Below are 13,201 nucleotides of genomic sequence, written 5' to 3' on the forward strand. Positions count from 1 at the left end.
CCACGATAAGGTTAGTTAACTCATCCGTGATTTCGCTTGGTTACCTTTTTGTGTGTGTGGTGAGAACATTTAAGATATACTCTCGTAGCACTTTCAAGTATGAAAAGAAATGGTATTTCTTACATTTATATATAATATGCCATGTGGCCCAAAGAGAACAGATTAGCTTTGTAAGAACAACAGTTTAGATGGTAGAGTGTATCAAGGAAAATTTAAGAAAGCCACTGATTAACCTATTACTTTGAGGTCACCAAATAGTTCTTTCTTTCAACAATGTGTACTACACAGTAATGGCATCCAGTGTCTCTGTGGACCAACAACTACTTTCTGTACGTCTTCTGATAAGCATCTCATTCCTTTGGGAAAACTGCTCATTACAATATCCAAACTCTGGAGCTGACCAATTAGAATTCTCTGTCTCCTTTATTAGTAGTAGTGATTGGCTAGCAATTACTAATTAGCAATACTTTTACAGCACTAATTAGTAGTGATTACTCTGGTGATGAAGGTGACCTGGGCGGGGCCAGAATCCTTTCCAGAGGTTTTCCAAGTGGTGCTTCTTACAGACCATGGACTTCACTACATGGAACAGCCTAGGAAAAGAGAATCATAAGGACATCAGGTCCACAGGTACAAACTCAAAGGGCCGCCCAGGCTCCTGCAGCTCACCTTTCATGTCTATGAGGTACCTCAGATTTTTCCAGTAAATTCCTATTTTCTTTCTGTTACTTCCAAGCAAAGAACCTTAACTGATATAAAAAGGCATTCATGGAGTTTCCGTCATGGCTCAGAGGAAATGAAACCGACTAGGAACCAGGGAGGTTGCGGGTTTGATCCCCGGCCTTGCTCAGTGGGTTAAAGATCTGGCATTGCTGTGAGCTGTGGTGTAGATCGTAGACGAGGCTAGGATTCCAGTGTTGCTGTGGCTCTGGCGTTGGCCGACGGCAATAGCTCCAATTAGACCCCTAGCCTGGAACCTTCATATGCCGAGGGTTCGGCCCTAGAAAAGACAAAAAAAAAAAAAAAAAAAAAGGCATTCATGAGTTCCCATTGTGGCTCAGTGAGTTATGGACCAGATGTCTCTAAGAGGATATGGGTTTGGATCCCGGGCCTTGCTCAGTGGGTTAAGGATCCAGTGTTGCTGCAAGCTGTGGCGTAGGTCACAGATGGAGCTCAGATCCGGTGTTGCCGTGGCTGTGGTGTAGGCTGGCGGCTGCAACTCCAATTCAACCCTTAGCCCAGGAAACTCCAGATGCCACATTTGCAGGCCTTTAAAAAAAAAATTAAAATTAAAACCCTACAGTAATAAAAAATGTGGCATCAGTATGAAGATGGACAAATAGATCAATTCAACAAAACAGAATGGGATCCACATACTGGGAGGAGTCTGACTCCACCCTCCCCCGCCCTCTTTCATCTCAGCGTAGAGTGCACTATTTCACAAGATGAGATTTTTGTCATTTAAATTATCTTATTCTTTATTATGTAACTTTAACAAATGAGTTGATCTGTTTAAAATGTCTACTCAAGTTAATTAAAATAAGCTTTTCAAAAATGTATTATATTTATAACAAATGTACTGTAAATAGAATAAAGACATGCTATTCACTGTATAGATTTATTAGATGCCTTTTTTAAAAAGTCTGAAAACTTAAAAAAATATATAGGTATATCCACATAGGGAGCTCCCTTCGTGGCTCAGTGGTTAACGAACCCAACTAGGATCTATGAGGATATGGGTTAGTTCCCTGGCCTCGCTCAGTGGGCCAAGTATTCTGCATTGCCGTGAGCTGTGGTGTGAGTTGCAGATGTGGCTTGGATCCAGCGTTGCTGTGGCTGTGGCACAGGCCAGCAGCTATAGCTCTGATTGGACCCCTAGCCTGGGAACTTCCATATGCCATGAGTACAGTCCTAAAAAGCAAGAAAAAAAAGAAAGAGATCCACATATACATGGTCAAGTGATTCTGCACAACCACACAAAGGCAAGTCAGTGGAGAAAAGATAATTCCTTCCAACAAATGATGCTGGAATAATGATTTCCATATGCAAAAATAATGAACCTCAATTTATACTTTCCTCCTTATACAAAAATTAACTCAAAATGGATGACAGATCTAAAAGTGAAACCTAAAACTTTAAAACTTTTGGAAGAAAACACAGAATATTTTTGTCCTTGTGTTATACAGAGAGTTCTTAGTAGCAATATCAAAACTTAAGTCTGTTTTAAAAAGTTGATAAATTAAAATTCATCAAACTTATAGAACTTTTGCTCTTTGAGAATGTTAAGAATATGAAAGGACAAGACAGACTGGGAGGAAATAACTGCATATCTCATATCTGATAAAGGATTTATATATAGAATAAAGAATTCTCAAAACATAACACAAAAACAAACTGATACAAAAATGAGTGAAAGATTTGAAAAGGTACTTTGCAAAGATGATATACAGATGGTCAATAAGCACAAAAAATACGTTCAACATCATTAATTATTAGGGATATGGAAACAAACGCCACAGTGAGATTGACTGTCCCAAATTTTGGCAAGATGTGGAGCAACGGAACTCTCAAACACTACTGGTAGAAATGTAAATGACACAACCACTCTCAGGTTCTGAAAAAGTTAAACATTAACTCCTGTCATGTGACTCAGTCATTCCACTCCTAGGTATTTACCTAAGAGAAATGAGAACAAATATCTGCACAGAGACATGCACATCACCGCTCACAGCTTTGTCTACAGTAGCTCCAAACTGGAAACAGCCCAACTGGATAAACGAAATGGGGGTGGGGGTAGAGTGATACATACAAAAACACGAATGAATCTTAAAATAATACTAAGCCAGACCCCCTTCCCAAAAGAGTACATGGTCAAAATCCATATCATTGTATAACACAATGAATGAAACGTAAACTATGGACTTCAGTCAATAACAGTATATTGATAATGGTTCATTAATTGTGAAAAAATGTACCACACTCATGCAGAGAGGTTAATAGGGAGAAATGTGTGCAGAGGGAGAAGGAATATATGGAAGGACTTTGTACTCTGCTCAATTCTTCTGTAAACCTAAAACTGCTATGAAGTCTATTAATTTTTAAAAAGTAAAATGCAAATATGGAAAAATGTTGTAATTGTTAAATCTAGGTAATGGACATACTTTAATTCATTATATTATACTTTTATGTTTGAAACATTCAGAAATAACGTTTTTTAATATACAGTATGATTCCATTTATGTAAAATTCTAGAAAATGCAAACTAAATTAGAGACAAAGCAGATCAACGGTTGCATGGAGATAGAAGAGGCAGGAAGGATTAAAAAGGAGCATAGGAGGGAGTTACCGTTGTGGCTCAGGAGAAATCAATCCGACTAGTATCCATGAGGATGTGGGTTTGATCCCCGGTCTTGCTCAGTGGGTTAAGGATCTGGCATTGCTGTAAACTGTGGTGTAGGCCACAGATGTGGCTTGGATCCCACATTGCTGTGGCTGTGGTGTAGGCTGGCAGCTGTAGCCTGGGAACTTCCATATGCCAAGGGTATGGCCCTAAAAAGAACATAAGGAAACTGAGGGGACAGATACATTCATTATCTTGATTGTGGTGACAGTTTCATGATTCATAGTTTCATACTTACATGAAAACATATCAAATTGTACATTTTAAATATGTACAGTTTATTACATGTCAATTATATTCCAATACAGATGTTAAAAAATTAGGAAAATATACCTTACTGTCAGTAACAATAGCAGCCTCTCATGTAAAAAGAGAAATCTGAAAACAAGAAAGAGATTATGAAGATAAAAAGCCTGACGGACCAAATAAAAAGTCAATAGAAGCAGTGCATAGTAAATGCTTCAAAAAAACAGTCAGGAGTCCTTGCCATGGCACAGTTGATTAGAATCCAACTGCAGCAACTCAGATTGCTATGGAGGTATGGGTTCAACCCCTAGCCCCGCACAGTGGTTAAAGGATTGAGCATTGCTGCAGTGTAGGTCACAGCTGTGGCTCAGATTCAGTCCCTGGTCTGGGAATTTCCATATACTGCAGGTGTGGCCATAAAAATTAAAAACAAAGAAAACACAGTGAGTAAAAACACTTTCAAGAATTTTCCCAAAGCTTGAGGGAGAAAAAAGACAAAAAGGCATTGAAAGAAAAAACAAATTAAAAAAAAGAGAAAATCCTCAAAAGCTTCCAAGTCCAACAACAACAACAAAAATGGCTATCTGCAAAAGAAAAAATGCGGTTAGGAGTTCCCTAGTGTCTCAGTGGGTTAAGAACTCGACGTAATCTCCATGAGGATGCGGGTTCGATTCCTGGCCTTGCTCAGTGGATTGAGGATCTGCATGGCCGTGAGCTGTGGTATAGGTCGCAGACGTGGCTTGGATCCCGGGTTGCTGTGGTGTAGGCAGCTCCAATTCAATTCCTGGCCTGGGAACCGCCATATGCCAGCCCTAAAAAGGCAAAAGACCAAAAAAAAAAAAAAAAAAAAAAATCAGAACACATGTGTGATTTCTGGGGAAAAATAATCAAGGAACAGGACTTCCAAATCTCTAGGGGAAGAAGAGAAGAATACAGAAAGCTTGCTCACTGCAGTAAAACAGAAAAGGAAAAAAAAATGAAAAATTTACCCCTACCCCCACCCACCAAGAAAGAAAAAAATAGGATCCAGCTGTAGCTCCGGTTACAGTTGTGGTATGGGTTCAATCCCTGGCCCAGGAACTTCACCATGCTGCAGGTGTGGCCAAAACAACAAAACCCCCTCAAAAAAAACTCATCACACACTGTATCTGTTATCTACCAGGTATTGCACTTTTTTTTGTTTTTTGTTTTGTCTTTTTAGGGCCACACCCACGGCATATGGAGGTTCCCAGGCTAGGTGTCTAATCGGAGCTGTTGCTGCTGGCCTACGCCAGAGCCACAGCAATGCCAGATCTGAGCCATGTCTGCAACCTACAGCATAGCTCACGGCAATGCTGGATACTTGACCCGCTGAGCGAGGCCAGGGATTGAAGCTGCAACTTCCCTGGTTTCTAGTCGGATTCATTTCCACTGCGCCACAATGGAAACTCCATGGTATTGCATGTAAATGCTTAAATAGCATTTAGTAAAATGTAACATCTGTTCCTGGAAATCTGCCTATTTAGCCAGTGCAAATAGGTAATTCTTGTGTTCACTAAACATTAAGAGCTGCTAGGTTATAAGAAACCAAATGATGAAAACCAAGAAACATCACCTTAAAGGTCAGAAACAGTATAGATATTATAATATTGTTCTGGCAGTTTTAATCAATGTAATGAAGCAAGGAAAGGAGAGAAGGAGAGAGAAAATGTATCATTACCTTATCAGGAAGAAGAAGATAATAACATTAGTTTGTGAGTGAAATGACTGTCTACCCAAGACAATAAATTGAAAATTGTTAGAATTTAAGTTGCAAAAGGTGGCTAATTCAAGATAAATATATATACATATCAGCAATAATTGTAAGGGAAAAAAAGGGGGAAGTGGACATTCATGACGGCAATAAAAAATAGCAAGGAATAAACTAAACAGGTCATGGGTGTGAAGGAAACGACAAAGGTGTATTATGTCAGTTGGCTATTGAGAGCTCTGGTGGCTGCTCGCTATGCTAATCCAGCTAGGTTGGAGGTGCATTTCCCAGAGTTCCTTTCCCTGTATAGTTCTGGGTAGTCCTGGCCATAGGAGACACTGTACCACTGACTTGGAAGACAGAAGTGAAGCAGCAGCCATATTTTTTTAACTTTGAAGGTTGGCGTCAGAACTGCTATGGAGCTTGTGTGTGTTGTTGCTGATCTGTCTGCTCACTTTGTTGGCACAGGCAAGCAGCTGGGCCTGTAGCTCCTTTTAGCTCCCACCATATCTTCCTAAAACTTCTCCAGATCCTGGGCCTGCATGTGCAGCCCCAAGGTCAAGAATACTGGCCTCTCCTGCAGATCACCCAGAGCATCAAAACTGGAGTTGATGCGAGGCCTATGCAGGTTCCATTCTGTCCTTGTTCTCGTCCACATTTACCTTCTCAACTGTCTGTCTATAGCTGATTTTTAGCAGCTCTGGACTCAGAAAGACTCAGAGGCCACAGCCGGCACAGCCTGCTATCCTAGCCCCTGAAAATATACAAGGTCTAAATTTCCTACTTGTTAGTACACAAAGTAGTTCTGCTTCTTTGATGAAACTTAACTGATATATGAGCCAGAACATTTTATTAAGTAGACAACATGGGTGGTGTGTGTTATTTTCCTCAAATTAATCTACAAGTTTAATGTAACTAATCAGAATTGTAAAGGGATTTTCTTTTAGCAACTTCACAAATTTTTTTTTTTAGTCTTTTTGCTATTTCTTGGGCCGCTCCCACGGCATATGGAGGTTCCCAGGCTAGGGGTTGAACCGGAGCTGTAGCCGCTGGCCTACACCAGAGCCACAGCAACGCGGGATCTGAGCCGCATCTGCAACCTACACCACAGCTCACACAGCAACGCTGGATCCTTAACCCACTGAGCAAGGGCAGGGACCGAACCCGCAACCTCATGGCTCCTAGTCGGATTCGTTAACCACTGCGCCACGACGGGAACTCCACAAAATTTTTCTAAATTTCATTTGAGGAGTTCCCGTCGTGGCGCAGTGGAAACCCGAATCTGACGAGTAACCATGAGGTTTCGGGTTTGATCCCTGGCCTCGCTCAGTGGGTCAAGGATCTGGCATTGCCATGAGCTGTGGTGTAGGTCACAGAGGAGGCTCGGGTCCTGCGTTGCTGTGGCTGTGGTGTAGGCCAGCAGCTGTAGCTCCAATTTGACCCCTAGCCTGGGAACCTCCATATGCTGTGGGTGTGGCCCTAAAAAGCAAAATAAATAAACAAAATAAAAAATAAATAAATTTCACTTGAAAGAGTAAATGCCCATAAACTTGGAAAAGCAGAGTAATGGGGACATGGAAAGGGCCAAGACTGATCAAGTGTGTATATGGGGAAGGATATACACACTTGATATATATATGTATAATTCTAAACTGGTAAGGAACAATTATTATTTCACTTAGATCTTGTGTCAGGATACTTAAGTTCCTGAAACAGAAAACACTCTAGCAGTAAAGGGAAAAAAAATTATCAAAAAGATATTGGGAAATCACAGACTTGCCAGGTTGCAAGAACCAGGTTTCAAACCTATGCCTCAAGCACCTCCGTGAAAATGACAGCAGACACTGTGGTGAAGACCTCCCTGCCACTGAGCTGAGCTGACACTGCCCAACCCATCACCACATATTATCATTGGCATTGCTGTCTGCTGCTGCCATAAAAGATTCTTGGCATACTTGTTTCTTTGCTCTTAATACAAAATTTAGAGTAGGACATTGGCTGGGTCCAGGTCACAGGGCCGTACCTTAGTTGCAAAAGAAGTTGGTAAAGATAGTATTTGACCTTTTTTGGCACATATAGTAGGAGAGTTCTTTTCTCCTTTTAGATGCATTAGAAGAGGAATCTCCCATACTAAGCAGGAAATGACAAGTCTGCAACAGTAATGGTAATCAGTCTGTTACAAAAGGCTGTACGCGCTAAGTATTACCAGAGAGTCAATAATTAGATGAAACCTGAGATTTGATCTTCTGTGCAATGCTCAGGTATATAGAGTTCTTAAACAACTTTAGATTTTAAACCATCACATTCACATGGATTAGGGTTTTGTAACATAGACCAGTTCTCTGGCTAAGAAAAGGGAATCAGCTCCCGCTGTGGTGCAAAGGGATTGGTGGTGTCTTAGAAGCTCTGGGACTAGGGTTCAATCCCCAGCCCAGAACAGTGGGTTAAGAATCTGGCATTGCCACAGCTTCAGCTTAGGTCGAGACTGTGGCTTGGATCTGATCCCTGGCCTGGGAGCTCCACATGCTGTGGGGTGGCCAAAAATGGAAAAGAAAAGAAAAGAAAAGGGAATTAGCCTCATTGACTAGCTGCTTGAAAATTTTCTACAGTCAGATAGATTTTATAATCAGTTTGGTTATAAAATTTGGGATATTTATGTGGATTTGTAAACAGAATTCTACATAGTCCAGCTAGCTAGACGTTTAGAGGAGCGCAAATTAAAATACTGACAGATATGACTATATAAAAATGTAAACTTCTGCAAGGCAAAGTTTAAGACAAATAAATGGAGGACATCTAGAACATCTATGACAGAGAAAAATTAGGGGATTTACTTTACTAAGGGCTTTTAAAATTAGAAGAAAAAAGTATCCCAATAATATGGACAATGGCTATGAAAAGGCAGTTTGGAAAAGGAAGAAATACAAGCGGTCAAAAAAAAACCTGTTAAAAGACTTTGACTTTAATGCCACAGGTGCAACCCTAAAAAGCAAAAACAAACAAAAAAAAACAAAAACCCCAAACACCTTTAACTTTATTAATAATCAATTGGATTTAAATTAAAGCAATGAGATTTCATTGTAGGATTGACAAAAGATTGCTCATGCTTTCTGTTAGCAGTGGGGACAGGATCACTCTTAGAGTATTAGCAAGAGCATAAATTGGTATACTTTTCTAGCAGGCAGTTTGACAATATGTATTTGAAATCATTTAAAAATGAGCAGATCAGGAGTTCCCGTCGTGGCGCAGTGGTTAACGAATCCGACTAGGAACCATGAGGTTGCAGGTTCGGTCCCTGCCCTTGCTCAGCGGGTTAACGATCCGGCGTTGCCGTGAGCTGTGGTGTAGGTTGCAGACGTGGCTCGGATCCCGCGTTGCTGTGGCTCTGGTATAGGCCGGTGGCCGCAGCTCCGATTGGACCCCTAGCCTGGGAACCTCTATATGCCGCGGGAGCGGCCCAAGAAATAGCAACAACAACAACAACAAAAAAGACAAAAAAAAAAAAAAAAATGAGCAGAGATTTTTGACTCAGCATTTCCAATTCTAGGAATATATCCTAAGAAACTATTTAGATAAATACAAAGAGCTACACGTGGATGTTCAGTATGGCGTTAATAAACAATGTGTCCAAAATACAGGACTAGTGAAATGCCTTACAATTATGTAGTCATTAAAAAAATAATTATTCCTATATTTATTGATATAGAAAGATGCTCAGATAATAAATTTAAAAGGTAGTCTATATAGTAATATATAAAATATTACATTTTTGATAAAAATATGTACACAATACATATAAAAATCTGGAAGGCTTTTGATTTGGCTTGTCTCTCGTGGCCTTACATGTTATCATTACTTCTTTTCTCCTTTTTTTTTTTTTTTTTTTTGATTCCTTAAAAATTTTCAGTGTCAGAGTTCCCATTGTGGCGCAGCAGAAACCAATTCGACTAGGAACCATGAGGTTGTGGGTTCAATCCCTGGCCTCACTCAGTTTAGGATCCATCATTGCCATGAGCTGTGGTGTAGGTCACAGACACGGCTCTCGGATCTTGTGGCCGTGTGGTGCAGGCCAGCAGCTGTAGCTCCAATTCGACCCCTAGTCTGGGAACCTCCATATGCTGCAAGTGCAGTCCTAAAAAAAAAAGCAAAATAAAAAAATGCCTTATCATGAACACAACACCAATAAAGCTACTTTGAGAAGTTAAAGTGAGAAGTAATTAAACTGACCATGATGCTAAACTGAGTTTTTAAAAAATTTTTTAAAATGTAGAAACAATCTATAGCATTATAAATACATATTAATAAAATATTAGAACACATAACATTAATAAACATGAATTGTATGTAATTCTAAGTCAAATTTATAGTATGATATAAAAATTCATAATTATGTATTAGCACATGAAAAGTCTGCATGGAAGATTTCTATATCTCCAGGTGAAATAAACTTATGCAGGTTCCTTTAATTTTTTATTAATGTGAAGAATACTTACTTTGCAAAGGACAACTATTTTGTTAATGATACTGGAATCTACAACAATCCTCAAATTCTTAGTCATTTGCAAAAATGAAAATTGTTCTCTAAAGCACTAAGATTGTGTTATAGTCTACAGATTCTTCTAGGATTAGGAAATAATGATTTACAGGTACTTTCAACCAAGACATAGGACCAAAATGCAGAAGAGACCTCCAAGGTCATGAATCCTTTCTATAAACCTCAAGGCTTATTGGAGTTCCCATTGTGTTGCAGTGGTTAATGAATCTGACTAGGAACCATGAGGTTGCGGGTTCGATCCCTGGCCTCTCTCAGTGGGTTAAGGATCCGGTGTTGCCTTGAGCTGTAGTGTAGGTCGCAGTCACGTCTTGGATCCTGCGCTGTTGTGGCTCTGGCATAGGCCGGCGGCTACCGCTCTGATTTGACCCCTGGCCTGGGAACTTCCATATGCTACGGGTGCAGCCCTAAAAAGACAAAAAAAAAAAAAAAAAAAAATTTCCCTTGAACCAAAGATAAATGTCATTATCTACCGAGCTGGACAAGAACTGGGACACAGGAAGTTTGAATTAACGACCAAGCCAGAGCAGCAGTATCTCCCTTGTTCTTGGTAAGCCATGACCTGTAAATGAGCCCTAAAGATAAAGAAGGCTTATCAGGGGGCTGAGTGTGAGGAGAATATAGGCTGGGCACATACTACACAGAGGCCTAACAGAAGAGCTCTTTTGCCACTCAAAATTATGCTTATATATATGCATTAAATTACCAATTTATTGTTAAATCTCAACCCAGAAAGCAGAGAAAAAAGGTCTTTATCCACCAAATTACTTGATGTCTCTATTAAGCCATGGTATTACTTCATCTTTTATCACAAAATATATTTGAATGTTACCTTATATTTAACTTGAAGAGTTCAGATACCAAAAGGATTTGATAGCTAATAAAGTGTCACCAGCAAAGTGAAACATGAACAGATCACTTAAAGTATTTCACTGATGGATGATCCAAATTTAAAGTGACTTGAAAAAGAAAAGCTTGCTGTTTACAAAACAACTATAGAGTAGTTTATGAATAAGAACAGATACACATAATGGGCACACAAAATACATCTGCAATGGAAAGTTTAAATAGCTTGCTTGATGAGAGGAACAAAAAGCTGACTTAAATGAACTCAAAGGCAGATCCGTAAGCCCCAGTCAAGCCTTCAGATGTCTGCAGCCCTGCCAACATCCTGACTACAATTTCATGAGACCCTGAGTAGAATGACTAAGCTAAGCCTCTTCCAAAGTCCTGGTCCACAGATACAGTGAGATAATAACTGTTTACTGTTTTTTTGTTTTGTTTTTGTCTTTTGTTTTTTTAGGGCCGCACATGCAGCATATGGAGGTTCCCAGGCTAGGGGTCTAATCAGAGCTGCAGCTGCCAGCCTATGCCACAGCATCACAGGATCCGAGTCATGACTGTGACCTATACCACAGCTCATGGCAACACCGGATCCTTAACCCACTGAGCAAAGGCCAGGGATCGAATCCATGTCCTCATGGATACTAGTTGGGTTCATTAACCACTGAGCCACAATGGGAACTACAACTGTTTACTGCTTTAATTCTCTAAGTTTGGGGATAATTTGTTATGCAGCAATAGATAGCTAAAATAGTAGTTTCTATGTTTCCAGTTTCAAGAAAGATATAATTATGGTCCTGGAAACACATCTATTCCACTCCAACTATTGGTACAGAAATTTAGATTAGGTTATGGTTATGAGAAATTTAATAAGTGTACTTCCTCTTATTTATTGTCTCCGACTACAGCACCAAAGTTCCATTTTTGTTGTTCACTTTTCTTCCCATTTCTGCTTCTTGCTCCAACCCCTACAAACAGAATGTACTCCAGAACCTCTTAAACTGTAAAACAGCTTTATGTTTATTTTACATATTCACTTTTGGGGGGCAGGTTCCTTAAAAGCAGTAATTATAATTTTCTTTTAAATCTGTCATGCCTGAAGCTAATGTGCTCAAGGTGTTTAAGTATTTCATTATACCAATCCAAGGGGTAAGCAGGTAAGCACTCCTCAGCCTGTGAACTAAATATATTTGTAATGATTTCTCTGCCATAACAGCCAGTTACCCAAATCATAAATATCTCTCTATGACTTGCAGGATCCACTTTCTTCAATGGCCAACCTCTGCCAAACCCCTTCCCCATTAGAGTAAAATGCCATCAACCATGAGGACTTGAAAGTATACTTAGTAGTAAGTAACCTTCCCTATTCCCTTTCCTTAACTCCATACCTACTTGGCCAGTTACTTTAATAACACACTACCGTACACTGTTAGTAATCTCTAAGACGTTATTTCTACCAAAACAAATAAGAGGTAGCAGATTCCCAGAAGAAATATCCTCTTCTGCTTCATCCTCTTCCTTCCCCCCAAACCCCCATCACATATTTACAAACACCCGAGGTAAAAGTACGGTGTAAAATCCGAAAACTACCTTTTTTATGCTTTACAAATAAATCTTCATTGAACTATAGTTGCTGTGAAATGTTATATTCAATTTCTTTAAAGCTCTACTAGCCAAAGCAGATGCCAAATCTAATGCAGCTAATTTTCAAAGAAAGAAAATAAACAAATCTTGCTCACTTTCCTGGACACTTTTCATAAAGTGCATAAAAATGTTTCATTTCTATTGCCATTAGGAATAAAACATACAGTTCTGAATTTCGACGTTTAAGTCTTATCAAATTCCCAAAGTCATTCTTTCCTAAGTTTGGCATGAAGCGATAATTTTTAAAATGTCTATTAAAATGAAAAGCCCGGGCGTCTGCAGGGAAGGGAACATGTTACAGTCATCTTAATCACGCCTCCTAGGAGCCCGGGTGCATTCAGGGCCCTGGTGCCTAAGTAAGGATGGCAAAGGGCAACTCTGGCAAGACCCGCGGCACCCTGCCAAGAACCAGGAAGAGGCCAGCGGGGCAAAGCCTAGACAAGGGCTGGACCCTATCGGATTTAGAAGGCAAAACGAAAACGGAGGGTTGTGCAGAGAGATCCCGGGGCCACCCGCCAGTGCCGGTTCTCTCGGGTCCCACGCGCCTGCTGCCCCTCCACGCCTTCACCATCGGGAACTCGGACCTTCTAGACCTCAAGTTCAGGTGGTCCCCGCCTCGGGCCTCCCACCTCAGGACGCAGTTTCACCGAGTCCATACAGTCCCCCTACCGCCCGGCCCTTGCTGAAGATCAGCCGCACCCACCATCGGCTCTCCACGCTGTAGCCCGCGTTCCCCTCCCTCCTCGGTCAGTACCATTGAGACGCCGAGGGCCAGAGCGGCTCCAGC

The 13,201-nt window shown here is 40.5% G+C and overlaps 2 protein-coding genes and 1 long non-coding RNA gene across 11 annotated transcripts in view; 1 reads left to right on the forward strand and 2 right to left on the reverse strand.

Moving 5' to 3' along the window:
- TMEM267 (transmembrane protein 267) overlaps positions 1-13,157 on the reverse strand; it is a 29,470-nt gene extending 16,313 nt beyond the window's left edge. Inside the window, exons 1-4 of one of the 4 annotated variants that reach the window (XM_021077019.2) lie at positions 12,999-13,157; positions 3,734-3,778; positions 2,677-2,768; positions 514-593 (exon numbers count right to left, since the gene is read on the reverse strand). The gene's annotated coding sequence lies outside the window, so the exon portion shown is untranslated. The remainder of the gene's footprint in view (positions 1-513; positions 594-2,676; positions 2,769-3,733; positions 3,779-12,998) is intronic. The other 3 variants (XM_021077013.2, XM_021077012.2, XM_021077025.2) reach the window with 3 other exon arrangements.
- The window catches only part of C16H5orf34 (chromosome 16 C5orf34 homolog), a 52,836-nt gene that overhangs the window by 1,202 nt on the left and 38,433 nt on the right, over positions 1-13,201 (reverse strand). For 2 of the 6 annotated variants that reach the window (XM_085002170.1, XM_085002175.1), the window contains exon 14: positions 496-593. The exons of 2 other annotated variants lie outside the window; for them this stretch is intronic. In XM_085002170.1, the coding sequence (XP_084858296.1) occupies positions 496-593 (98 nt within the window). The remainder of the gene's footprint in view (positions 1-495; positions 594-13,201) is intronic. 2 more of the 6 variants (XM_085002176.1, XM_085002171.1) reach the window with 1 other exon arrangement.
- Positions 9,229-12,112, forward strand: LOC146395527 (uncharacterized). Its single transcript, XR_014831272.1, has 2 exons — positions 9,229-10,200; positions 11,389-12,112. It is a non-coding gene; the product is annotated as an uncharacterized LOC146395527 (long non-coding RNA).

Source organism: Sus scrofa, chromosome 16 (assembly GCF_054392235.1).
Source record: "Sus scrofa isolate SSC_HxYL_T2T_F1_AM1 chromosome 16, Sscrofa_HxYL_maternal_Yorkshire_Landrace_v2.0, whole genome shotgun sequence".
In the NCBI taxonomy this organism is placed as follows: domain Eukaryota; kingdom Metazoa; phylum Chordata; class Mammalia; order Artiodactyla; family Suidae; genus Sus; species Sus scrofa.